This window comes from Melozone crissalis, unplaced genomic scaffold (assembly GCF_028551555.1).
Source record: "Melozone crissalis strain CALT ecotype California unplaced genomic scaffold, PUWL_Pcris_2 ptg000012l_1, whole genome shotgun sequence".
Taxonomy (NCBI): Eukaryota; Metazoa; Chordata; class Aves; order Passeriformes; family Passerellidae; genus Melozone; species Melozone crissalis.
Genome location: NW_026535790.1, coordinates 13,923,941 through 13,951,659, shown reverse-complemented (window position 1 = coordinate 13,951,659; position 27,719 = coordinate 13,923,941). Strand labels below are relative to the sequence as shown.

The 27,719-nt window shown below is 45.5% G+C and overlaps 2 protein-coding genes across 2 annotated transcripts; both read left to right on the top strand.

The window, feature by feature from the left end:
* The first annotated feature begins 320 nt into the window (after positions 1–320).
* COPS3 (COP9 signalosome subunit 3) lies at positions 321–11,890 on the top strand. The gene is made up of 12 exons (XM_054270704.1): positions 321–388; positions 3,148–3,277; positions 4,127–4,239; positions 4,343–4,392; positions 5,214–5,306; positions 6,028–6,207; positions 7,137–7,277; positions 8,277–8,450; positions 9,266–9,352; positions 9,640–9,753; positions 10,329–10,409; positions 10,728–11,890. Exons 1-12 carry the CDS (start codon positions 334–336, stop codon positions 10,779–10,781), a joined length of 1,272 nt encoding a protein of 423 aa, XP_054126679.1. The 5' UTR covers positions 321–333; the 3' UTR covers positions 10,782–11,890.
* Positions 11,891–15,455: 3,565 nt separating this feature from the next.
* On the top strand, positions 15,456–26,629 carry FLCN (folliculin). Its single transcript, XM_054270702.1, has 12 exons — positions 15,456–15,514; positions 16,573–16,856; positions 18,027–18,173; positions 18,818–19,039; positions 19,649–19,809; positions 20,508–20,599; positions 21,320–21,510; positions 22,088–22,201; positions 22,588–22,711; positions 22,960–23,091; positions 24,359–24,464; positions 25,203–26,629. Exons 2-12 carry the CDS (start codon positions 16,608–16,610, stop codon positions 25,402–25,404), a joined length of 1,740 nt encoding a protein of 579 aa, XP_054126677.1. The 5' UTR covers positions 15,456–15,514; positions 16,573–16,607; the 3' UTR covers positions 25,405–26,629.
* Positions 26,630–27,719: the final 1,090 nt, after the last annotated feature.

Genomic DNA, 27,719 nt, shown 5'->3' with positions numbered 1-27,719 from the left:
GGCCCTCATGTCGCGAGGCCCCGATGTCGCGGCTGTTGCCGCTGTCGCGCGAGGCCTCGTGTCGCGGAGTGCTGACGCGCCGTGACGTCACCACCGCCCCCCCCTCCGGCGCTGCTGAGTCACGGCCCCTCCCGCGCGACTGACGCGGGCCCGGCGGTTGCCATAGCGACCGCGCTTCTCGCGAGAGGCGGCGGAAGCGGCGCGCGGGCTGCGGGCGTCGCGCGGCCCCCGCGGCGGCCGCTGATTGGCGGGCGGCGGGCGGCGGCTCCCGGCGCGCGCCGCTCCCCCCGCCCCGCCCCTCCGGCGCGCGCGGCCGCGGCGCGAGCCGCCAAGATGGCGTCGGCCCTGGAGCAGTTCGTCAACAGCGTCCGGCAGCTCTCGGCCCAGGGTGAGGGGGACGGGGCCCGCCGGGGCCACCGGGAGGACGGGGCGGGCCCGCGGGGCCGAGGGAGGACGGCGGAGACCGAAGGAGCTCGTCAAACCGCGCGGGTGGCGGGGCGGCGCGCCGGGGCCTGGCCGCTCGCACGGCGCTCCCTCAGGCGCGGGGCCGGGGCGCTGCACCCCCGGCGCGGCGGGGCCCGGGCCGGGGTCAGATCGGGACAGCCCCGAAGGGATCCCGGCGGTGTGACAGGGCACGAGGAGCCGGCGGGGCTCTCACGGAGCTCTCCGTGGGTCTCCCAGGGGTGGTTTCGGTAGCGGAGCATGCACGGGTGATCCTGCCAAAATCCGAGCCTTTAAAACAGGGGGAGGAGCGAGCATCGCTAGGGCTTTAAATGGGACTGTGCGGCCCAGCCTGTCACCTCCCCAAGGAACGGGCACGTTGTGATGAGTGTGGTTTAAAATAAATTTCCGAATTGTCCAAGTGTCTGCGCTCGACATTTGCAAAGCAGAGCGTGGCCAGAGAGTCCCGCCCCAGCACGGAACTGTGACAGATGTGAGACTGTACCCACGTGTCCACAAAGGGTTTTAATAATCACGGTTGGAATTCCTCCGTTTCCCTGCCAAACTCCTGATTTTACTGTGTGTGGGCGCAGTGTTTCCTGGTTCTTGAACTTTCCCTCTGTGTTGATGCTCTGTGAAATGTGTTCTGACTGGTCTCTGCCTGGGATGTTTCCTCCCAGAAACTGATCAAAAACTGATATTTCCCACCTTGGCCCCAGGTTTTATCTCTTGCAGTTCTTGTGTTGAGCTCCGCCTTTCTCTTACTCTGGTTTCACTTAATAAATACAAAGTATTTCTACTTTAGAGACAATTTATACCTGCAGGGCGTGGGTACAAACCAGATGGATGATGGACCTTTGTTCTGTAGTTGAGCTGGAGAAGTTTCTGTCACAGAGTTTTGGGGATGCAGAAGGCTCAGGGGGAGACTGCTGGGCTTTGTGGAAGTTCTCCCATTAGGGATGAGCCAGGGAGATGCTCTCTGTGGGAAAGTCCCCAGCACAGTCAGGACATGGACTTGTTGGAGCAAGTCCAGATGAGGCCACCAAGATCGTTGGAGCTTTGAGGAGAGGCTGTGAGAATCTGGAGTGTTCAGCCTGGAAAAAAGAGAAGGCTCTGGGATGGCCTAATTGTGACCTTCCAGGATCTGGAGGGAGCTGCAGGAAAGATGAGGAGAGAGTGTTTGTAATGGCCTGGAGGGACAGGAAAGGGGGAATGGCTTCATAGTAACAAGGGAATAGGGTTGGATTGGATATTAGGAAAGAATCCTTCCCTGGGAGGGTGGGGAGGCCCTGGCACAGATTCCCAGAGAAGCTCTGACTACTCCTGGAAGTGTCCAGGGCCAGGTTGGACAGGGCTTGGAGCCACCTGGGGGAGTGAAAGGTGTCCCTGTCCATGAAGGAGGATGGAATGAGAAGATCTTTGAAGTTCCTTCCAGCCCAAACCATTCTGGGATTCTGTGAGAGTAAATCCAGAGGCAGCAGCTGGATGAGAGCACTCAGGAGCAGTGTGTGTGCTTTCTGGCTGTCATTTGGCCACCTGGGAGGTGACAGGAAGGGACATTTAGTTGGGCCTGGTGCTGGAATTTCTGCTTGGACTGTAAATTGTTCAGTGTATGTGTTGGTAGAGGGAGAGATCACAGAATCCCAGAATGGTTGGATTGAACTTGGAAGGAACTTCAAAGATCATCTTAAAGGCCATTTCTTTCCAGCCCTTGCCATGGACAGGGGCACCCTCCACTGGACCAGTTTGCTCAGAGTCTGTTTGGGGTTTGTTTTGTTTTGTTTTGTTTTTTAGAAGGGGTGGATTTCTGGAACAGGGAGGACACCAGAATTGGGGGTTTGCAGTGCCTGAGCACTGTGACCAAAGCACAGAGAGATTTACAAACCCCATTCCTTCCCATGCTTTTGCCTTTTTAAAATTCCATAGGGAGGAGAATGGTTTAGGAGGCATTTCTGGGATCTGGTCCCCCATTTGGAATTTTTGATCCCTCTGGCACTCCAAAACCAACATTTCATTGCTAGAATTTCCCTGTTTTTACTCTCTCAAAGGAAAAGGCTAGAGAGCTGAGGGTAGTGTAAATGTCTCTGAATGGAGGCACTATTCCTCATTTTATGGAGACTTTTGTTAAGGGTGAGAGAACCTCTGTTTTTTCTCTCTAATCTGCAAGGATTGAACATTGAAACAATGCTGTGCTTGAAACAATACTCTGCTTCAGAAGGACATAGCTTTGATTCATTCACTTAATTGGCAGGGAGGAAGAGTTTGAAAGCAGTTCATGGGAATGGATCTGCTTGCTTTATAAAGGTTTTGGGGCTTGCCATACCTTCCTCATTTAAAGTAGTCACTTTTCATATAGAATAACATTGTAGTTTTAATTGTACAAAGTAAATCTAAGGAGAGGTTTTTAAATACTTTTGTTGTAAGTACTTAATTGTAACTTTAATGTCTACTTCAAAAAAATGCTTATGAGCAGACCTGAAAGTTGGGTAGTGCTTGAGGACCAGCAAGGAACAAGCTCTGGTATTTGTTTTATATTAAAAAAATGTGGTGAGTAGAAAATTAATGTCTGGCTTATTAAAGAAAATTAAAACTTGGGGTGATATTATTATTTCCTGCTGTTACATGAGGAAGCAGATTATAAAGAGATGTGGGAATGGGTAAATGTTCTCTAATTAGGCTTTGACAACAATGCTTTTTATTTTTCAGGGCAAATGACCCAGCTTTGTGAACTGATCAATAAAAGTGGAGAGCTGCTAGCAAAAAATCTTTCCCATCTGGATACAGTGCTCGGTGCCCTGGATGTACAGGAACACTCCCTAGGTGTTCTTGCTGTCTTGTAAGTGTTGCTTGCTTTGGATTAAATACCAAAACCTCAGACAATGAGCTGAACTGTCAGACAAGCAAAGCTTTTTGTCCTGGCACTGCACAAGTTCCTGGAGAAGCTGTGGCTGCCCCATCCCTGGGAGTGCCCAAGGCCAGCTTGGACAGGGCTTGGAGCACCCTGGGATTGGGTCCCTGCCCATGGCCTGGATTGGAACTGGATGGGCTTTGAGGTCCCTTCCGACCCAAACCATTCTGGGATTCCATGATTGGTGTTTTTCCATATGTGTTCAGAAAAAAAATATAGAATGAGCTTTTCAAATTTTATTTCAGGGTATATTTTCACTGAACTGTAAGCATGGAGTGAGACATTTTATTCCAGTAAAAACCAAGCTTTTATCATGGGTCTTGGTTGTTTGTCTTTAGACAGCACTGAAGTTCTTGCTGCTGTCTGGAGTTTAAGATAAAATTGAGTTGCCTTGGGGGTGCTGAACTAAGGTAAAGATATTCAGTCTTGAAGTTCAAACTGGCTGTATCTGACTTTAGTGAACTATCTGCAGCTTTCACTGCTATTGTACAATTCTCTTTTAAGGGAAAGATCAGAATTCTAGCACTTGTTCTGCTACTCTTTCAAAACAAAATACTGATAATACTGAAAATGATCTTTGCCATTTGCACTACATTGAGAATTATGTTGTGCATGAAAAGGTGTTTTCAGACGTTGTGCAGCTACTGGGGAAGTCCTATACCATGTCTCATAAGCACTTTGGATTTGTTTACAAGCACCTACATGCAGAGACTTAGCAATGAAAGTGAATCTTTTTATGAACCTCCAAGCAATAAACCTTTTGTTTCTTTGTTTCAGGTTTGTGAAGTTTTCTATGCCCAGCATCCCTGACTTCGAAACGTTATTCTCACAGGTGCAGCTTTTTATCAGCACTTGCAATGGAGAACACATTAGATATGCAACAGACACTTGTAAGTTAAACCTAATTTCAGACTTGATATGTTTTTGGATAGTTTGGTAATACTGATTTTTCACTGAGGTGTTTTTTTCTTGTTTGTTTTTTACTGTGTTTAGTTGCTGGCCTGTGCCACCAGTTAACAAATGCCCTTGTGGAGAGAAAACAGGTGAGCAAGTATCATCTAGTACAAATAAGTTACTCCTTACCCAAGGCTTCAAGGGGGTGTTACCAGCCTCTTACTCTGTAAAGATTTGCCATTAACTTCACATCAAGTGTTTCTGTGCAGCTCTTTAGTTATTAAGTTTACTGAAAAGTAATGAACCAAACTCAAAATTCTAAGATTTCTCTGAGGGAAACCTAAGGAAGATAATTTTTGGAGGAGAAAAGTCACCTAAAACCATGTTCTCCCACACAAAATAGGAGATCTGTAGTACCAAGAATGTTCTTCAGACAATGCATGGGTAGAGAGCTGCAAGGGTTATTGGCACTGGTGAGTCAGGGATTTTAGCTTCAGTGTTATTCTCACTGGGGTTACATAATGTTCTTAATGAAATACCTTAAAATATGCAGGAAACTTGATTAAGAAATACTTGACCAGTGGTTTTGTTGCTAAAATCCTGACTTTTCCAGGCCACTTTGGTGAAGTCTGTGCTGAGACAGACCAGATCTGATCTCTACTTCTGAGTGAAGTATTTAGTATTTGTGGGGAGTTTGGATGGAGTCAAGGAAGGTTTTATATTGATACAGATTACTGGTGAAATTGGCTTTGTGGAGCAGAATTGAGGACTTGATCAGGAGAAATTGTATTGCCAAGATTAATTTTATCTTCCAAGAGACAGCAATATCCTACAAAAAGGGAACCTCAAGTTAACTATTACTTAATGGAACCTGTCAATTAGTGTTATTTTTCATTTGTAAGTGTCAACATAAGATCCAATGTGCTGCCATCTATGAGAAATTATCTGAAAGAGATGTAATTTCTGACAGCCCCTGCGAGGAATTAGCATTCTCAGACAAGCCATAGACAAGATGCAGATGAACACAAACCAGCTGACCTCAATACACGCAGATCTCTGCCAGGTAAGGGCATCAGAATGGCTTTTTGTGAGAATAAAAGCTTATAAAATGCCTATAAAACTTCAAGGAAATGCATGTTCACATATTGCAGTGTAAGAATGGATTTTTGTTTGGTTTGGTTTTTTCCAGTATTGAATAATATGATATACTGAAACAAAATCCAAGTCTGATATACAGATTAATTAATAATTTTAAATGTTCAGTGCATGTCCTCAGATCTTTGATTTTGCTGATGACTTCAGAAAGTCCTTTGGCATCCCTTCTCTGTGGGCTGAAAGTCACACTGAACTTATCTTGGGTGGTATCAGTGTAATATCCAGCTACTGTCTGCTCAAGTCTGACAAAATACATGTTTATGTTTGTCTGGTGTCTTTGGCCTGGATTTGTATTTCTGTCTCATTCTTGGCTCCTGGGATTTGGGGCTGGACAGGAATATTCAGAGTAGTATTTAGTGCTGCCAGCACAGTAGTCTGGCAGTTCTGGAGCTTCAAACAGCTTTGTCTGAGTTATAATTTCTTTAGGGGGTCAGATAATTTCATAACAGTTCATAATCTGTGTTAAAGATTTTCAACTTGTGTTACTCCACTACTGACATGCTCAGTTTTTTAACTCATGGAAGAGTGATATTTATGCAGTAGTACTAATTAATTTATTTTAAATTCCTTCTCATGGAAACTTGAATGGAAATGGCTAATTGATGAAAACTTGATTTATTTTCTTGTAGCTCTGTTTGTTAGCAAAATGCTTTAAACCTGCCCTCCCGTATCTAGATGTGGACATGATGGATATTTGTAAAGAGAATGGGGCATATGATGCGAAGCACTTTTTATGTTACTACTACTATGGTGGGATGATATACACTGGGCTAAAGAACTTTGAAAGAGCACTCTACTTTTATGAACAGGTAACTTGAAACCATAAATCTGAAATGTGATGTCTGGAAAGGCAAAAGTAGATGGGTAACAGTGCTGAGAAAACACAGCACCTTGGAACTGGCACAAGCAGACTGTCCTTGGAGGTGTTTTCCTTTAAGAAAGTCTCTCACAGCCTTATTGCACCATAAAGCTGTGCAGCTCAAAGAGTGATGTTAAATTTACCTCACTAGATATATTTTTCAACTGCCTGCTTGAAAGTGCAGCACAGAAACAGGTCATGGGCTGACACACAGTTGTGTGTCCTTAAAAAATAGTCCAGTGGTTTTGGTAAGGCCTTTGCCACTCTTATGAGAGGAGTTATACTTCTTCAATGCTGTTATAATATTTGCTGGCTTTGCTTTATCTGGGAAGGAAACAAAGATAGTAAAATTGGGAAAATCTTGGCTATGAGAGAAATGCTGTGAAATGTGCAAAACTAATTGGTGCAGTATTTAATGAGGGTCAGTTCTTGAGTAGTTCCAGTATCATAGTGAACTAAAATCCCTTTTCCCTATTCTGCAGACTTCTGATAATGTAACAGCATTATAAAACCTCTTGGAGGGCCTGTGTAAATCCAGGTTCAGAAGTAGCTACAGGTGATTTCTGGTACAAATATATCTTTAGATATATTCCAAGGAAGGAAGTTTTGATTCTGTCTGAGCAGGTCTATTTTAAGACAGGCACCACTGGAATGTGATATGTTTTGAATAGCTTGTATAAAATTTCCTTTCTTTTGCATATGTCTGGATAATTAATTTTGACAGAAGTTAGTTAAGCTTCAGTGCTCAAAGGAGAATTTCATATGTCACTGTATCTTTTACATGCAGCTTCAAATTGAGTTTTTTGTTCATGCAGTAACTACCAGGATCTACCAGTAAGCAGACTAAATTTCTGTTCCATTTCTTTCTCTCTTGCTTAGGCAATAACTACTCCAGCCATGGCAGTCAGTCATATTATGTTGGAATCATATAAAAAGTATATCCTAGTTTCTTTGATACTACTTGGTAAAGTTCAGCAGTTACCAAAATACACTTCTCAGATAGTTGGTAGATTCATTAAGGTAAGTATTGCAAATTCATCTAAATAATAGATCAACAAATCTGAATTTGTAAATGTGTAACAGTGGAAGGTGTCCCTGTCCATAGCAGAGGTTTGGAGTGAGATGAACTTGAAGGTTCCTTCCAACCCAAACCATTCTATGATTGTATGTCAGTGATACATGTTTTTAAAATCTGGGAAAACTTCAGTGTTGAATAGTACTAATCAATATTCCTTTCACTGATACTGAACATTCCTTTATAGCTTTCTATGTTAGAATTTAAAAATACTCAGATTTCAATTGGCTTTCAAGATGCAGTGTCACTATAAAAAGATTTGACCTGTAACTTCATCTGATTGAAGCACAAAATGCTAAACAGTTTACTCCCAAACCAACTTTTTAAAGAATAAAAGCTTCTGAAAAAACTGTGAGTTTGGAGTCTGTTAGCATTCAGATTAGGGGGTGTAGAGTGGGAGACAAAACTGCTGCTGAGAGAGTTCTGATCCTAAGTAACACACTTCTAAACATTTTATTGATTTGTGACCAAGATTCTAGAGAGTTCCAAAATTCTTCTAGCTTCAGAGACTAATAAAAAACTGAAAGCATTTTAAGGTAGTTTAGGTGAACTGGTGTCACCCTCTGAGTCTCTGCTGTCGATGCTGTGACCCAGTGTGGTCAGGGATGGATGTCTTAGAGGGCAGAACTGGCAATACTTACCTCAAACCCAGCTGGTCAATTGAGAGAGTTTTTTCACACTGCTGTAAGTAAAACTGTCACACAGAGGTCCTGGAATGATGCTTATTAAATGTTACACTGCAGTAAAACAGATTTTAGTGTATAGGGTCTGTCATTGCCATAAAGCCATGTATGGGCATCCTGGCTTTTTTATGAGAAATGCCCCAGCTACTTCAATTTACTTCAATGCCTGCATGGCTTCTAATGTTGGAGCACTGAATAGGTTTTGTGAGGCTGAGTGAACACTGTGTTCTTCAAGAAGGGTTCTCATTTTTCTAATTGCAGCCTCTTAGCAATGCTTACCATGAATTAGCACAAGTTTATTCAACCAATAAACCCTCGGAGCTTCGAAATCTGGTGAACAAACACAGTGAAACTTTCACAAGAGATAACAATATGGGGCTGGTTAAGCAGTGCTTGTCATCTCTCTACAAAAAGAATATTCAGAGGCTAACCAAGGTAAGAGAAACTTGTGAGCAGTTTTCTTCTGAGAGTGTATTTCTGAAATATATTCAATTTAGAGCTAAATGAGAACAGAGTAATGTGGCAGAGAAATTACTTAGATTTGTGTCTGAAACAAAGGAGACTAGAATGCCCTGTATAGGAAAACAAATCAGTTGGCTGCTTATGCATTATTTAAAAGGTGATTCAATCTGTCTGTCAGGGAGCTTTGCCTGTGAGGTTTTTGTAGATAATCAAAAAAGTGAGCACTGCAACCCAGTGACCTTCATCCCTATTCAAAAAATAGGGAAACTGAACTTTACAGGCCACTTCATTAGAAAGGAGTGAGTGAATAGGACAGATTTTGGAAATGCCTGAAATAAAATGAAAATCAGAAGTACTGAACTGATTTGCTCCTTCAGCTGAGAGATCAGATTAATCCTGAAAAGTGATTGGGGAAAGCAGTTTTTTTGCAAGCTCAAATGCTATTTGCTGCAGTAAAAAATCTCATAAGGACCTTTATATAGGCATCTCTTGAAGGGAATTCAAGGGGTGGAGAGTCACCTTTTTTGTGTAAAAAGGTGAGAGAAAGAGGTTGGACATGGTCAGGAGTGTCTGGTGTAGAATGAAATTTTAGGAATCAGTAATGACTCCATACGTGCTCAGTATAACAAATGAATGTCTGGAGAAAGAACTGACTCACTCTCATGAGCCCTTCAATAATTGTGGGTTCCACTTGTTCCTTCCCATAGCCAGCTCACATAGGCCATGAAGCATCAACAATAAAATCCTTAACATCCAGTTTTAACACTTTCAAACTTTCTACATTTCAGACGTTTTTAACATTGTCATTACAAGACATGGCAAGTCGAGTGCAGCTGTCGGGGCCCCAAGAAGCAGAAAAATACGTCCTCCACATGGTAAGACCTAATTTTGGGTAAGCTATCCCAAAATCTGTGTTTGGGTTGGCAGTACACATCCTGAGCAGGGTGGAGGAAATGCTTGCAGTCTGCTGTGGTGTGGAGACTGTTCTCAAAAAATCTAAAAAGCTGTTCTCTCTGTAAGATAAGGCATGAATTGTGGTTTTGGGAAGTGTGGGAAATAAAAACAACCAATTTAAAGACAATTCCACAAAGAGTCTCTGTGTTGTAGTTACCTGAAATTCTGTTCTTGGTGATAACTTCTATTAAACCCTCTATCATTTCAGATAGAAGATGGTGAAATCTTTGCAAGTATTAATCAGAAAGATGGTATGGTCTGTTTCCATGATAATCCTGAAAAATATAACAATCCAGCTATGCTTCATAACATTGATCAGGAGGTAAATCTTTTACTGCTTTTGGGATTCTTACCAGAGAACCTCAGTCTGTAATCAGAGAGCTGCTGGCAGAAGCCAGTGTAGTAACTTACATATAGAGAGTGAGGACTGTAAATCACTATTTGACTATTTTACAGTATTTTTGTGGGTTTTAGATTAATACTCTCTGTCAATGTGTTCCCTGTTTTTTCCTGCACAGCTTGACCTGTTTTAGGAGACTGACTGCTTGCTTTTGGTGATGGGAAGATCCTTGAATGGATTAGAAAGATTGTTTTTAGAGTTTTAAACTTGAAGAATCACTTCATTGGCTCTCAATAACCTACCTGTAGTTTAAGGGGTTGAGCCTCAGGGGACTGTCCATCAATGGCCTTAAAAAGGGCTGTTAGGGGGACTTGGATCAAATGAAGGGAATAAAAAATAGTCTGACATTTTTGTTTGGGAGGTGAGGGATGAGAACATTTTGATGTGGAACTTCAGTGGATGGCAGAAGTTATTAGTTCTACATGGCACAGCTGTGAAATGTGTTGAAGATCAGGTACAAGCTGGACAAAGTAATGAATTTCATAAATATTTTTAAGATGCTGAAATGTATAGAGCTTGATGAACGACTGAAAGCCATGGATCAAGAGATCACTGTGAACCCTCAGTTTGTGCAGAAGGTAATGGATTTAATGTCTTGTAAGAGTATGTAAGGGATTCATTCAGTGCAGTGAGTGTGTTGTACTGAATGTCAGTATTTACAGTGTTGTCTTTACACATTATTAATAATATGTGCATAAACATCATGACACATCATAAAGATAATTTATTAATTTTGAAGGTGCTTTTCCCTAATTAATCCTGCAGTGATTTCAACCAGAAAATTAAGTGCATGTTATTGCATAGGCACTTTATTTGCCTGCCTGCTCACTTCAAAGAATTGTCATTGTCAAGCCTGCAGACCTGTTTCTGAACAGAACTAACTCTCTCCCTTTCAGAGTATGGGCTCTCAAGAAGATGACTCAGGGACCAAACCATCCAGTTATTCTTGAAATTAATGTTGCTCACCACTCCGCTTTCAAGTAAAAGCTTATGAAAGAATCACGCCTGGAGCAGGGCATTGAGGAGTTCCACAAAGAGAGCAGAGAGAACTGAGCTTTGCTTTTCACCTGGACATTAAGAAAATAAAAGAACACCCTCTCAGTACTGTATAATATCAGAAATATTCTCTGCAAAGAAAAAGGAAATCTCAAAAGAAACTTGAAAGTCTGTTGTGGATTTATTTATCTTCAGATTAACATTGTTAATGCATTAAATAATCTACCTTTTGTTTTAAAGGGTTTGAATGTTGCCGTGTTTCTGTAGCAGTCCTTCTCTTCTGCAAAAGAAAGTGTTATTCAGGGAAGAATACAAACTAGTGTTGGTTCACTTACAAGATAATTATTGGTTCATTATTCTGTATTTAAAGTTGGCTCAAAGTGCAGATTTATCATATGTGTGGTGTGGGCAGAGGGGTGGAGTTCAAGCAAATCATAATGTAGGGAATTTGCATATGCCCAATGTAGCTGGTGCTGTCTGTTAAATGAGGAAATAAGAACTGTTCTTCCCAAAAGGATGAGGATATCAACATGTCCTTGTAAGGAAGTTTGCTGCACAGTAGGAATCATATATGGAAAACATACATGACAGCTGTTTATGATTTTAAGTTTCTGTTGCAAAATATCTGCTAATATTATTTGCTCTTAGATGAAACTTACTAGACCTAAACAAAAGGATATTTGGAAAACGTTGGTGTTCTGGAGGATTCTAGATAGGAAGTTGTTTACACTGAAAGAAATTTAAATGTTTGTTCCTGTGCAACTGGCATGAAGGTATTCAACAGGCTGATAGTTTCTTTGGTGGAAACCAGTATTTCTGCATGGAACATACATAGAATTCTATACAGCTCTCAAAATGCAGGATTTTATTCAGATATAATGTGTTGGAATGGTACCTGGTTTTTAATTTACTATTTTAAACTTTGTTATTGGATTCTTTAAAGTGCTTCACCCCTTAAATCAACGGGTTGTTTAATTTTCTGTCATTCTTGTGTATCTGAAGATTCTCACTGTTCAAACACCTTCCTGTGAGGCAGAAATAAACCTGTCACCAAGTCAGAAAACGAGAAGCTCAGCAGCCACTGCTTCCTACTGAACCACCTGACCAGGAGCTGCTTGCTCCTGCTACCCTGCCAGCTTTTTTCCAGGTGGGAGCTGAGCACTCCTGGCTCTTGATGTGTGAAGTTTTTATGTATTCAGGTCACCTGTGGTTGAAAATATTCCATTTGTGCTTCCGGTGCTGATACACAAGTGTTGGGGTTTTCACTTAAAACCGGTGTCATAAGTCTAGCAGAGCCTCTGTGGCAGCAGGGTGCTGCCTTCTGGTGAAGAGGTGTCCCAGGTTGTGGTTGGTGGTGAAGGATTTTTTAAAAGTATAAAATAGCAGTTTAGTATTGAACACAGTGGAGGTCCACAGTGTGAGCAGCTCATCACTTCCTGCCTGAGAGAATTCCATTGGGACAACTTTTATATCTGATCTTTAGGCAAAATCTTGGGGTTTATCATAACTCACAAGTCTTGTGAGTTAACTAGAAGAGATCTATGATTTTGAAGGTTTTTATCCTAATTAATCCTGCAGTGATTTTAATGCTGAACATTCACCATTTTCCCCTCTGGTCCCATGGAAGTGTTAATGAGTAATTAGTGATGCTGTGGCTCGAGCCCAGAACAGGGTGTTTGTCACAGCCACATGTGGCACTCACAGAAGGGACTGCAAACACTGACCCCAAACCCCACCCATCCAGAAATGTGCCTGCTTCAACTCTCCTTGCCAGGGGAGAATGTATTAAGGATGCTGTCATGGAGTCACAAAAAAACCAGGAATGTCCATTTTTACTAGTTCCTATTAGTGAGCATGGAGATCTGCAGGATGGTTTTCCAGCTGTGGAATTAGAAGCAAACTAATCTAGGCAGCTGGTGAATAGCTCTAGATTTTTCTCTTCTTTTATCTTGCCCAAAGTAGATAAAACAAATCCATGCTCACATCAAAAGGATGGCAAAAATAGCTGTGTAATAGTTTAAAGTGATATATTCCATTACATATCTGATTTTTAAGAGGGCAGATGCTTTTAGAGAGCTGCTGAGGTTCCTTTTCTGGCGTGGATAGTTGTGCTGTTAATTGTCTGAGTTCTGTTAGAAATTCAAAGTCAGGTCCCACCTGTAGAATCAGTAGGTAAAGCATTCACCAGAAGTGCTCCAGGGAAGGGCTTTTAAGTCCTGCTTTGATAAACACACATGGCCTGGCATCTGCACGTCTTGAGATAGCACTGAAATTAAGTCAGATTTTTAATGAAGCAGCTCCTTCCAAGACTTGGAACTAATTGCCTGGGCTGTGGTCAGCTGAGAGGCTTTGAGAACACTTGGGCTTTCTGGTTTTAATTTGGATTTACTGCAGGGAAGGACTTTTGCTGAAATCTAGGAACACTGCGTGCTGTGCTGCTCCCAGCTTGGGCTCTCAGAGGTCCTGTGGCTGTTCCTTCCCATCCTTCCCACAGGACGTGTCCAGGGAATACTGAGTGCATGCTTTGATATCTGACTCTGATTTTGATGCATTTGAATTAGCAAAGACACAAAATGCACTTCTGAAGGCAGCGTTAGATGTGCAGCTGCAATTCCTAGCCACAGGAGGGGTCTCTAGGCCAGTCATGGTGAGATTTTGAAATGTTTCTAAGAAGGAATGGTTGAAGCTGTTTGTGTCCAGCCCCACTCCTGGTTTTGTGCCACTGAGGAGCCCCAGTGTGTGACCATCACTCCATGGTGTAACAACCCCAGCTGCCTCCTCCTCCTCCTCAGCTCCCCTGAGTGTCCCAGAGCACAGCCCCAGCCCCGTGTTTGTGTTGTCACAGGCCGTCTGTATAACCTAGGAAATGTTCTCCCTGTGGAGAGCTTAGTCCTGAGAACCTGTTCAAATGTACTATTGGAAAATAAAGATAACAAACCAGTGCTCCTTAGTTTGTCTTAAATGAGATTGTAGGTATTTTATATTTGGGGTTTCTTTAGTTTTTGGGGGGGATCTCTTGTTCTGGTTGTTTTTCCGGAGGTGATTTTGGCTGACTGGGGAGGATGCTGCTTGCCTGCTCTGTGTGCCCTCTGCTCCCGAGGTGTTCCAGCCCTCCTGGTGGCTTCTCAGAGCTCTGCTGAGCAACTCCAAGTAGAAATAATCTTTCTTTAGTGTCTTTCTTGAGAAGAGCTGCTGCAGGTCCTTGTCTGAGCTGGGCTTTGGGATTTTGGATAGAACACTTTTACTCTTGAGCAACCTGGACTAGTGAAGCTGTCCCTGCCCACAGCAGGGGCTGGGAATGGGATGGTCCAGAAGGTCCTTCCAACCCAAACCATTCTGGTATTCGTGTCTGAGCTCTGTGTTTCTGTAATAATCCATCTTGCTGACCATCTGGCTATTGTTTTAATCAGAGAGATAATTATTGTCCATGTGTGACTGTGCTTGGATCCAGAGGTGTCTTGTAGCAGCATCAGCAATAGCTGCTCTTTCTTGGGATTAAAGTACAAGTTTTACTCCTTTGAATAATCTAAGCTGTTATCTACTTGAAAACTTTCTACTTTTGTTCAGATTCAGGTATTTAAAGCTCTTTAAGGGGCAACTCCAAGGGGTAGAGAGGAATCTGGTACTTTATTATTTTGATGCCTAATAGTTCATGTGGAATTTGGTTTAGCTTTCCGTCATAGATTCTTAGAGATAAATAATCCTTTAATACTTAAACTTGATACCCTGAAGAGAAACAGGAGTAGTTTAATGGAAATGAAGAGCCTGAACAGGTTTAACTTGGGCGTTTGCTCCCCTGCCCTTCTCGGGCTGTACCTGTGCAAACACTTCCACAGAGCCGCTTTATAAATCGGGAAACGACAATATTTGAAACCTTCATCTGCCATAATCTCACATTCTAAGCACTTTAAGGAATTAACATGGACGGTGGGTGCTGAGTCTCCGATGGAGAAATCGCGTCGAGCCTGAGGAGAACACGGCACCGCCCTGAGGCCAGGGAAAGTCCCGGGAAGGGGCTCTGCGGCAGCTGATGGCGAAGCTCGTTAACGCGACTCACTCCAAACCCGTCTCGGTCTCTGTCCCGATCCCGATTCCCGTCCCGGTCCCGGCTCCTTCGGGGGCTCCGCCCGCGGCCACCCCGGGTCCCCTCCCAGAGCCAGCGGGTCACGTGACCCACCGCACAGTCCCTACCATTCCGCGGGGGGAGCGCGCCCGCTCCCGGTGTGGCACCCGCGGGTCGCTGGCTGCCGCTTGTCCCTTCTCGTGTCCCCGATGATCGGAGATCTCTGCTCCGATCTGCGCTGTGACAGCTGGGCAGGTGCAGCGCCGAAGAGGAGGATGCGTCTTCCAGGCCTCCTCATTCACCCCCTCTCTTGAGGTAATGGCTCCGCCCGGCCCCTGTGGACAGGGCGGCCCTGGGCCGAGCCACTGCGGCAGCCGGGGGGTGGCGGCTCCCCGGGAGAGCGGCGGGACGGCCAGCTCAGTCCCGCGGTACGAACGGGTTTCTCATCTCTCTCTTTCTTCTACCTTGTTCTCCATCTTCTCGCTTCTCCGCGGCGGCGGCGGGGGCGCGGGCGGGGAGCTGTCTGTCCGTGTCCTCCCCCCCAGCTGGCGATGGGGATGGTACGGCCGGTGGGTCAGTCGGTGTCAGGCGCCCGCGGACACGGGACGGGCCGGGGGAGCCGCGGTGAGCGGGGGCTCCGGGCACGGGGACCGGGGCCGGGCCGGGGTGACGGGGCACGGGGAACCGGACACTGGACCCGGCGGGACAGGCCGGCCCGGGTCCGCCAGGGCCTGAGGCGTTCGGGTCCGCGGGCGCTCAGCAGGGCCGGCCCGTTCCGGCCTGAGGCTCCGGGCACCGGGGGCTGCTCTGTGCGAGCTCAGCCTTGATCCAGAGGAGGCCACCGGGATGATCGGGGGGAAGAGAACCTGTCCTTTGTGGAAAGACTGGAACAATTGGGATTGTTCAGCCTAGAAAGGAGAAGTCTTCGGGGTGACCTGTTTGTGGCCTTCCAGCACCTAAATAGAACTTACAGGAAAGATGGGAAAGGATATTTACAGGGGTCTAGAGTGACAGGAGAGCAGGGGAACAGCTTCAAACTGACAGCAGGGTTAGACAGGATATTGGGAAGACATTTGGTCTGTGAGGGTGGTGAGGCCTTGGCACAGAGCAGCTGTGGCTGCCCCTGGATCCCTGGGAGTGTCCAGCCCCAGGTTGGATGGGGCTTGGAGCCACTTGGGACAGTGGAAGGTGTCCCTGTCACTGGCAGGAGGTTGTGTTGGATGATTTTCAAGGTTGCTTCCAACCCAAACCATTCTGAGATTCCCTGAACCTGTCCCTGTGATGCTGGAGGTATCTGGGCATGAGGGATTGGTCCAGCCCCATTCCCCCTGTGGGGCCTGAGGTGTCCTGGATCAGCATCCAGCATCTGAGCATGGCAGGCTGGGTTGCTCGAGGCCATCCCATCAGCAAACAGGAGGTTGGTCCTGGATCAGTGGAATGCCCAGGGAGGTGTTGGAGTCACCATCTCTGGAGGTGTTTAAGGAGAGACTGGACATGGCACTCAGTGCTCTGGTCTGGGTGACAAGGTGGGGTTTGGTCACAGGTTGGACTTGATGGTCTCAGGCTCAGGCTGAGCTCAAGGCCAGCTGCTCCTGGTGGGATGCAGAGCAGCCCTGGCAGCAGTGAGGCCTGAGATATCCTGGGATATCCCTGTGCTGACCGTGTCTCTGTCCCTGCCGCAGGAGGCCTGGCCTGGCGGCCGCGCTGAGCCCTCACCATGAATGCCATCGTGGCCCTGTGCCATTTCTGTGAGCTGCACGGCCCCCGCACGCTGTTCTGCACCGAGGTGCTGCACTCGCCGCTCCCGCAGGGCGCCGGCAGCGGGGACATCTCCGGGCAGAACGAGCAGGCCGAGGAGGAGGAAGGGGGGATTCAGATGAGCAGCAGGATCCGCTCGCACAGCCCGGCCGAAGGCGCCAGCGCCGACTCCAGCAGCCCTGGCCCAAAGAAATCTGACATGTGTGAGGCAAGTGGGGAAATCTGTGTGTGGGCAGCGGTGTCCTTGGCTTGGCTGAAGGGCTCTGGGGTTCTCTGATGTAAAGTGAATTGTTTAGAGACAAATAAAAATGTGAACAGCGCTGGTTTTGTATGTGCCAGTGCCAGAAGGTCTCCAAGTCCTTATAAACTGCAAACTAGCCCTAACTCTAATCCTAATGACCATGACAAGAGGATGAAGGAGCTGTTGAACACATGCACCTTGGCAGGAGCTTGAGATTTCTTTAAGCTCTGTGATCTATGATTCTTTTGTGGCTTTGAAATGCTTTCTTTATTCTCAAGGAGCATTTACTTTGTTAGAATAGGTCAGATTGTTTATTAATATTAGTTTTAAGAGCAGTATTGGTTAGGAAACAAAAAAAAAAGCAAAAATAATTAAAACAATAAGAAAAATGTATATTCTCAGTCATTCAGGGCTGTTCAGCCTGGGGAACAGAAGTTTGTGTGGAGACCTTGCAGCAACCTTCCAGTGTCTGAAGGGCCTGCAGGAAATCCAGAGGGGGACTCTTCATCAGGAACTGCAGTGATAGGACAAGGAGTAGTGTGTTGAAACTGAAAGAGGGGAAATTTAGGTTAGATAGACTAAAGAAATTGTTCCCTGTCAGGGTGGTGAGGCCCTGGCACAGAGAAGCTGTGGCTGCCCCATCCCTGGAAGTGTCCAAGGCCAGGCTGGATGGGGTTTGGAGCAACCTGGGATAGTGGAAGTTGTCCCTGCCCATGGCAGGGGGTGGAATGAGGGGGTCTTTAAGGGCCCTTTCAACCCAAACCATTCTCTGATTCTCATACTTGTCTTCCATCAGTACTTCCTCTGACACATTTATTATTTACTTTCCCTTCAGTTGTGGCCAGTTTTGTTTGGTTTCACAGCTGCTGTAGCTGAACTTTACCAGCACCAAGTTCACAGTGGAATTAAATAGTGGAAAATGAGCGTAAGAACAGAGAAAGTATATCAGAGTTTTGTGTGAGAAGCTGAGCTCAAATCCTGACCCTGACTCACCTTCCTGGTCTTCTGAGTCTTTGTGTTCCCATCTGTGTGTGTAAATAACATTTTATGGTGTTTTGGGGGGAGCAGTGAGAGCTCTTTGGAAACCTGAGCTCCCTGCACGCTCATTTACGGCTGGATTTGCTTTTCTGCCTTCAGGGCTGCCGCTCCCTTGCAGGAGGACACCCGGGGTACGTCAGCCACGACAAGGAGACCTCCATCAAGTACGTCAGCCACCAGCACCCAAACCACCCCCAGCTGTTCAGCATCGTGCGCCAGGCCTGCGTGCGCAGCCTCAGCTGTGAGGTACCTGCCTTGGGGCTCAGGGAATGCTCTCTGTGCCTCCTCCTGCACTTCAAACCCAAGACATTCCACTGCTGCTCCTGCCTGCTCTGTGCAGACTGGAACATGCAGGGAACAGGGGGAAAGGCAGGCACAGAAGTCTGTTCACTGCAGGATTGGTGGTGTTTTTTAGCTTGATTTTTGATGACCTCAAGGGTTCCTTTCTCTCACCTTGTGAGGCTAAAAACATGCCCTCCTTGGTTTGGTTCCTTGTGTTTATTATTTGTCATTGTAAGATAACCTGGTTTTCGTAAAAACTTCTGAATGTGGTGTTGAGTGCCCTTTATAGACCATTAATATTCATCCTCTAATAGACATGAAGGAAACACCTCACAGATTAATGAACATTTGTGTGTCAGGATCACCAAAATTCCTTCTGCATTCTCAGTATTGTAGTTGAATGGGGCTGAATTCTTAAAATACAGTTAAACTGAAGGATTTGGAGTGTTTGTAGAATATCTCTGGAAGGCTGTTTGAGCACAGTTTTGGGATAGTATTGTAAAAAGGCTTCATTTATTCACCAAGTGGGCATTAAAGTGCAGGGAGCTGTTTAGTTGGTTACTCTGTGATGTGTTTAATAACTTTGGTGTGTTGTCCCTTCCCTTCAGGTCTGCCCAGGACGTGAAGGCCCTATTTTTTTTGGAGATGAGCAACATGGTTTTGTGTTCAGCCATACCTTTTTTATCAAAGACAGCCTGGCCCGAGGTTTCCAGCGCTGGTACAGCATCATCACCATCATGATGGACCGGATTTACCTCATCAACTCCTGGCCTTTCTTGTTGGGAAAGATCAGAGGCATCATTGATGAGCTCCAGGGCAAAGCACTGAAGGTGGGTCAGTCCCTTTTACTCAGTGTCAGTGCAGCATCATGATCCCTGATTGACAGCTGAGTCAAACAGCTGATCCAGCTCTTGACAGGGTGGTCATGAAGATTGACACAAGGCTTAGGGAGGTCATGAAGATTGACACAACGCTCCAGAGATGTTTATCCCCATCCCTGGAAGTGTTCATGGCCAGGTTGGACAGGGCTTGGAGCATCCTGGTCTCATGGAAGGTGCCAGGTGCCTGTGGCAGGGAGGTTGGAACAAGTTGATCTTCCCAACCCAAACCATCCCAGGATTCAGTGTCTGGGGATGTGGGAGAGAAGGGACAGGAATTTGAAACACTCAGTGCTTTTCACAGGCCTCATAGACAACAGCTTTGTTACAAATGTAATTAAGTCAGTCTGGGAAGGACAATGATTTTGGAGCACAAGTGTTACTTGATGATAGTTTCAATCCATCTAAGAATAAGATGTCCCTTTTTTCTCTGTTTTCCCATGACTGGATGAGTGTGTGTGACACACCCTTTTCACTTGGTATTTTTGGGGGTTTTTTGCCTGAGTTTTGCAAACACTGAACCACTTCCATTCAGTGACAGTGCCCTTGCTGTGTGTGCAGGTGTTTGAAGCAGAGCAGTTTGGGTGTCCCCAGCGTGCCCAGCGCATGAACACGGCCTTCACCCCCTTCCTGCACCAGCGCAACGGCAACGCCGCGCGCTCCCTGACCTCGCTGACCAACGACGAGAACCTCTGGGCCTGCCTGCACACCTCCTTCGCCTGGTAATGCACTGCTGGGCTCAGCCTGGGCAGTCCCTCCTCAGGAGGATGCTGTCTGAAACAGTGGGAATGGGATTTGAGTGTTTGGGTGGTTTTTTGAGGTAATACTCAGACTTTTCTAAGTAGCGTCTGAATTTGAAGGAGCCAACACCGATGTCTTTAGGACAAAAAAATTTCTTTTTGCTGTGAGGTAATACTAATAGAAGCCATGGCTATGCAGATGGAAAGGTTTTGCAGATGGCAAGGTTTTGCAGTGTGGAATAAAGGAATAAAAGATTCCCCTACCCCCAGTGTGTTGCAGCTGGAATTCACAGGTGACAGACCACGGTGGTTCACCTGTGCTGGATCAGCAGCGTTGGAGATGCAGCCATTGGGCTCTGAGAGAGTCCAGTTGCTCCAGTGTCTGACTGGCTCATTAAACTTCCCTGGAAAGATGCCACAGGGAGGGTTGCAACACTGGCATGTGATTTGGATGGGGGATAAGCATGCTGCACAAAGAAATTGCAGAATGCTGGGATCTGGGTGACTTTGTGTGGCAGGGGTTGTAAGATGGGCTGATAGTCCCACACTGAGGAAAGCACTGGGATGTGCTGGAAGGTAGCACAAAGTGGTTAGTGCTTGGATATTTTGTTTGACATCATGACATCAAGTTTCTTACTGGCAAGCTGCATGACTGCTTCTCTTCCTGTCAATGTCTCCAGGCTGCTGAAGGCTTGTGGTAGCCGGCTTACAGAGAAGCTTCTGGAGGGAGCACCCACAGAAGACACCCTGGTTCAGATGGAAAAACTTGCAGGTGAGACAGAGGTTTCCAGAGCTGCAAAAACCCTCTGAGAATGCTTTAGATGATGAAACACCGAGTCCTTTGATCAGCATCTTCAGCACAGCCATTGCTCATCAACTTCACCTTGCTGGTAGTCTCTCCCATCTGGAGATGGCTCTGACAGGAATGTGAAATCCAGGCACCTCAAAGGCTCTCTGCATGTGCTGTTTGTCACTTGAAGAGCAGAGTTGCATCATCAAGACTTTTGTTCTCTGTGGCTGGACTGGCCCTCCCAGTGAATCTTTACAGCCAGAGGAATTTGCAGTCACAACATATGGATTTCTTGCTTCTTTTTCTACAAACTTTCTAAAAGTAAAGGAGCATTGTTTGTTAGGTTTTTTTTAACCTGTGTTGAACTATTTTATTAACCATCTATACTAGAATCTACAAAGCTTTGTCCCTAACCTTTAAAACAAGAATAGAGAACATAGCCGATCAAAAAATGTGACTTTCTGTTCTGTAGAAAATGAAGATTCCTTCTTGACCTTTGAGTAGTTATTTTTTATCTGAATTAACACTTAAGTGTGTCTGTGCTGCTGCCAGTACTTTCAGTTACTGTGTTCTGAGCTCTCTCTTCCCACATCCACCCAAAATCACATGGCTGCAGCATGTGAGCACTTTCCACTTTCCATTCCTAGAGAGCAGCGATTTTTATGACCAATCTCCCCCTCTGTTTTTTTGGGGTTTTTTTAGATCTGAAAGAAGAGTCAGAAGGCTGGGACGGTTCTGAGGAAGAAGAGAAGCCTTCTTCCCAGCCAGATGTTGTGGAAGGGCAGGAGCTGTCCAAAAGCTCCCCTGAAACCTCTCTGGTGCCAGATTGCAACAGCTGGAACGTGGCTCACAGGAGGTTGTCAGTGTTCCGCTCTCTCAGGCACATGAGACAGGTAACGGAGGCTGCAGAGTTCACAAGCTCTTTTCTCCTGATAATGTTTTTTTTTTAAGAGATACATTTATTTCCTGCAATCTGCACATTCCCTGTGCTGTGCTCAGCACAGTGCCTGCCCAGCCAGGAACACGATGTGAACTGGATCTCTGGGCACGCTCCCTTCCTCACGTGGGCCTCTGGTGATCAGCAGTCATGTGGGGTGGGGTCAGATGATTTCCCTCAAACTCTGCACTTCTCTTCTTCCCAAGAGCAGTGGCAGTAATTTAATACAGAGGTTCTGCAGCATCTGGAAAGCCAAGCAATATTTGCTTTTTAAAAAAGTGTTTCAAATGGAAAAACTATTTACAAATAGAATAAATTATTCTGTATGGATCTTGCTTTTCTGCCGTGCTTCATATGACCTGGCTGAGGGGGAAGGTTTATGTGCCCAAGGTTCATGTGCTAAATTTCCATGTCCATTCCTGCTGTTCAGGTCTACCCATTTTCCTACCTGTCACTCATATTTTTAACAGGGCAAACTAGACATTTCAGTCATTTTTATAACCAATGCAAAATGGTTTGGGTTTTTTTTCCAGGTTCTTGGGGCATCAGCATTCCGAATGCTGGCTTGGCATGTTCTGATGGGGAACCAGGTCATCTGGAAAGCTCAGGATGTGGATCTTGTCCAGTCTGCCTTTGATGTCCTACGGGTAGAAACCTTTTCCTTTGCTTCTTGGCTGCATATTTATATTTGTACATGTATTTCTCTACTACTCCAGACTTTATAATGATCTGCCCCAATGTGTAGTCTTGTGTTCTAAATTATGTGGTTTTGAAAAAACAGCAATCAAAAAACCCAAAAAACATGCACAAAACAAAATCCCCTCAACCTCTGGATATCTTGCTTGTCCTCAGTGACTGCAGGGGCTCTCAAGCTGAGTGGGTTACTTTGATCCCCAAATCAGAAGCATCTGCCTAAGCAATGTTCCATGTTTTAGCCTGGAAGCTAAGCTCCAGGTTTAGCCCTGGAGGTCAGGGAGGGAATTGCAGTTGGTTGTTGAATTCCAGAGTTTCTCTTGGCTGGTTCCCCCTGCAGACGATGCTGCCCATCGGGTGCGTGCGGATCATCCCCTACAGCGAGCAGTACGAGGAGGCCTATCGCTGCAACTTCCTGGGCCTGGGCCCACACGTCCAGATCCCTCCCCACATCCTGGCATCTGGTAAGAACTCCCTGCTGAACCCTCTCCCCTCCCTAGTCATGTTAAAGGACACTAGATTTATTGATTTTTTAAATAAGTATTGGCTGCATGAAATAAAGCCTGAATCACTTCATTTTGTTTTCCCTATATCTTTGCCTGCTCAGTGGCTGAAAGATGTGACCCCTTCTCTAGGCAAAGCAGGGTCTGTAGCTGTGTTTTAGAGTCTGGGCTAGCACAGCTCATGCTCTTTTGGGCTCTTGTTGCTGCAGAGTTTGCAGTCATTGTGGAAGTCCGTGCTGCCTCCCGCTCCAGCCTCTACCCAACCCTGTTTGAGGATGAGCAGTCCCTCAACAAGTACGAGTTCCTTGTCACCAGTGGCAGCCCCGTGGCAGCAGATCGAGGTGGGTGATGGAAGCAGAAAGAGCCTTTGTCGCTGAGATTAAAAGAGCATCTTGACCTTTAACTGGTTTTCATATACTGGCCCTGAAGGAGGTTTGGGTAGAAGCCAGGTCAATATTCAGCTGGGGTTTAGCTGCTTGAGGTGAGGTTCACCACAGATTGTTCAGTTATAAAAGATTTGCTCTAGCAAATCAGAATTTTGCCTATTAATTTTCATAAATGAGAAATGGATTCTGTAACATAGGTATAAGAAAAATTGTAGGGAAATTCTGTAATCCACAGTGAACACTTTCAATCCTGAGATACTTGTGTGTTTATTTTGAGTAAGACTAACTTGTAAGGACCATGACATCATTGATTTTCCATGTTCCACTTGGTAGTCATATATCACTGATAGAGAAATACCCAGACTTTTCTATTTAATTTTACTTACTTCCTTCCAGCAGTTGAATACTTGCACCTAGAGGTGATTTGAGTCAGGTCCATCAGTCTTGTCTTTTCTGGGAAGTCTTAATTTAGAAGAATTTACCTCACTGAGTGTCTCAAAAGACACAGCAGATGGCTCATCCTTCCTCTTGGTCCCTGAAGACAGAGATGCAAAGCAGAGACTTGCTCTCTGCACAGTGCTCTTCCTGTTGTTGATCCCACATGTATAAATACACCAGTTTATTTTCCACCCAGTCAGTCGCATGTCCAGAAACTTCTGCACAAAAATAGTCACTGCAAGGTCTTTTCTCCACCATGGCATCAAACTTACTAGGCCATAGACTGCTGGGAAAAAAGTCTCCTAGGGACTTCCAAAAAGTGCTCCAGGAGTGCCTTGGGTTGGTTGCTGGTTCATTTTTTCACTAAGTGTCCTGGAACTGCCCTTAACAAGTGGAACATTAAAGCAAGTATAAGTTGGGGGGTTATATTTTTATTTGTATATAATACAAAGAAGCATGAAGGTCTTTTCATAACCTTGTGTTTTTAATGATCTTTTGATAAAGGCACCACAAAAGCTAAGCAGGAGTTTAAATGTGGATCTGAAGAGAAAACAAAGATCCCTGAACCTGTTTGGATGTCTAGGGTCCTTCACTAAACTCCATGTTGCTTCTTTGATCAGATGATTTTCTAATGGGATGACCTTTAGCTGCTCTTCCATGGCAATGAAATCCCAGCAGGCCACTGGGGGATATAGTTAACAATTATTAGCAGTAAAGGTGTAAGCAGTAACCTTTACCTTGTGTGTCCTCTTTCTCACCCTTCCCCCTTTTTCTGCTCCTGCAGTTGGCCCAACAATCTTGAACAAGATCGAAGCTGCCCTGACCAACCAGAACCTCTCAGTGGACGTTGTGGATCAGTGCCTTGTGTGCCTGAAGGAGGAGTGGATGAAGTAAGTACAGCTCCCTTGCTCTCAGAGCTTTGGCACAGCAACAGCAGAGTGCAGGACACACTTCAGTCAGGTGATTTCTGATGAAGCTCATTTGGATTTACAGGAACAAATTAAGTCAGGAGTTAAGAATTTCCTACTCTAGTCCTAACTGTCTTTTTGGCTTTCAGCAGTTCTTAACCTTTATGCTTCAGTTCACACATCTGTAGGTTACCTGCATGACACCACCTGCCTGCCTCACCCAGGTTAGGAGGATTAAAGCTGCAGATCCCTCTGTGCCTGTCAGTGTGGCCATAGCCCAGCACAGCTGACACCCAAACACCCAAACACATGCCTGGGTTCTGCCTTCAGGCTCTGCATTTCAGAGGTGCAGGTAGCTGTGAAGGAAGACCAGTCAGTCATGTGAATAATTCATGGCACATCATGACTTTGTGAATTTACCTGAAGGCAGATGGGCACTGGATGTGTCTCCCAGTTGTCACAATTAATTGTTCTACTTTCTGCTAGAATGAAAAAGCCAAACTAGAAATATGCCCGTTATTACTGAAAATGAGTCATCTCCCTGACTAATCATCACCCTTCTTCATCAAAGCATGAGAATAGTTTCAATGAAACACTGGTTGAAGCTTTTATTAACATTTAGTTGCAGTAGGTGCCAAGAGAAGCTCCAGCTCCTCCTTGTTCCCTGTTTGGTGGTGTGTGAGTCCATTTGATAATGACAGCAATCTCTTGTTCCTGCAGTAAAGTGAAAGTCCTCTTTAAGTTCACTAAAGTGGACAGCAGACCCAAGGAGGACACCCAAAAGCTTCTGAGCATCCTGGGAGCTGCAGAGGAGGACAATGTCAAACTCCTCAAGTTCTGGATGACCGGCCTGAGCAAGACCTACAAGTCGCACCTGATGTCGACAGTTCGCAGCCCGACGTCCTCCGAGTGCCGGAATTGAAGGGTGCCCAACCCCCTGCTGCCTTCAGAGAAGGGCAGGGACCCCTGGTTACCTCTGCTGAGCCTGCAGCTTCTGCTTTAGGTGGATAGTGAGGCTTCATCACTATTCTCCTGGTCCTCAAACCAACTTGAAGAGTGACTTGAGTCTTTTCTACTTGCTGTGAGACTGGACTAATAAGTGCTAATCCACAGTGCTGCTGTCTCCCCAGGAACTCAGCTCTCAATCTAGACGTGCACACTCAAGACTAAAACACAGCAACGCTCAAAGAATCAGCTAAATTAATTAAAATCCCATCCTGTCCTCATTAAGCATCGTGGTGTGGCAGCAGGCCTCACCTTTAGGCTGCTTGGCAGGCCTGTGACAGCATCCAGAACTCCTGGGAGTGCATATGGTTAATCTCACTGAAATCCCACATAAATCTCCTCAATGCCTGAGAGAACAAGAACCAAAAATAAGAGGCACGTCACAGGGTATGGATCACATGTAAATTATTTCAAACCACTTTGTGCTCAGATTTAAGAGACTATTTTCTGCTGTAGCATAAGTCAGGATATCCCATGGGAGTCCTGTCACTCCTCTTTATTTATTTATAATCTTAACTTGAGACGGTTTTAGCATTTGCTTTGGAAATCTTGTCTGGGAGGGCGAATTGTAAAATAAGAAGCCTCAAAATGCAGCCTGCTTGCCTCTCAGAGGGGAAAATACTCGCCTTGTTTTGCCTGTGGTTGCAGAACTTCCAGGTAATGAAGATAACCTCGCCAGGATAAGGTTCTCTTCTGTCTTTTTTAGCTTCCTAATAAAGCAGAAGAGATTCAACCTGTAGGTGCTCCCTTATATAACTCTATAGTAGCCATTTTTGCTTAATAGTTCCTGAAAACATTGGTGCATTTTTTAATTACCTAACCAGATATTCCTTAGCTGTTCTGTAAGGAATCTCTGTTTCTGTTGTGAAGTCTGGGGTTTATGTCTTTTCTTTTTGTTTTTCTGGATCATTATTGGGAACACTTGACGTTACCACAGATGTTTTGAACAAGCTAAAGGCAGGTTTTACCCAGGTGACCTTCTACACTCAAGCTCAGAGAGGATGTTCCAGCTTGTCACAAGTTCTGTTCTTATATATAAAATAGGGAGGTTGATTTTTGTCTGGAACATCTGTAAAATGGAGACAGGCATTAAATCTCATAAGAGCTATTTTTGTAAAATGAACAAAGCCTGGTTTTGTGTTTATTTTCAGTGTGTGTGTGTTGTGGTGAGGGAAAGCAGCAGCTGATCCACAAAATTCCTGCATCCTTAGCCTAGATCTAATGTAGAGAATTTAATACTGGTTTTTTACTCTTATTTTTGTATTAGTTTCTTGTAGACTAACCTAGTAATTTTATTTTAAAACTATTCTGGTCCAGTCCAGAGCTGTGTAACAGAACAGGTGAGACATCATTTGACATTGAGACCTTCTTGATTGCTGAACTGGATTTGTCTTTTAAAACAACATCTCTCCCAAGAAATCCAGCATCAAACCTCACCTAGTGCTTCCTCCCAGAACAGCAAAAGGGTTGGTCACAAGGTTGAGCCCGAGGCTGCTCCCTTGCTCCTGGTGAGTCGTGCAGGACGTTGATCCCTCTCCATCCTGACCTGATGGGCTGTCATGGACAAGCAGACTCAGCTTTGAGCCAGGGCAAGGAAACCACTAAAGCTTATAAAAATGCCCACAGGAAAGAAGGGGGAGAGCTGCCAAGTCATTGAAGCTCCACCCAGCTGTGCTTGCCTGCCAGAACACATCTGTAGGTGGGATTACCAAAGGATTGCCTGGGCAGGTTCCTGCAGCTCACAGGTGAGGCCACGGCTGCTCCCTTTGCCGTCAGCGAGAGCTGGAATGTGCACAACTTAATTAACAAATCATCTCTGCAGACATCTTTCAGCACCCTCCTTCCCTCCAAACGATATGCCTCAGAGACAAACTGATGGAGGCAGGATAATTCTTTATTCCAGTGCGATTTCTGCCTGGCTGAGCAGCGTGTAGCTGGGAGCGAGGTGGGAGCGGTGAGTGCTGCAGCTGCCGTGTGATGGAGCCAGTGCTGGCTCACTGCTGGCTGCAGTTACAGACAAACCCTTCTGGTACCAGTTCTGCCACCTCTGTCCCCTCTGCCCGGCAGGGTCGAGCAGCTGATGGTCCCCTCTACTCCACCCTCATGAGACTCCACCTGCAGAGCTGCCTCCAGCTCTGGGCCCACAGCATCACAAGGGTCTGGAGCTGCTGGAGCGAGCCCAGAGGAGGCCACAGAGATGCTCCAAGAGTTAAAGCCCCTCTGCTCTGGAGC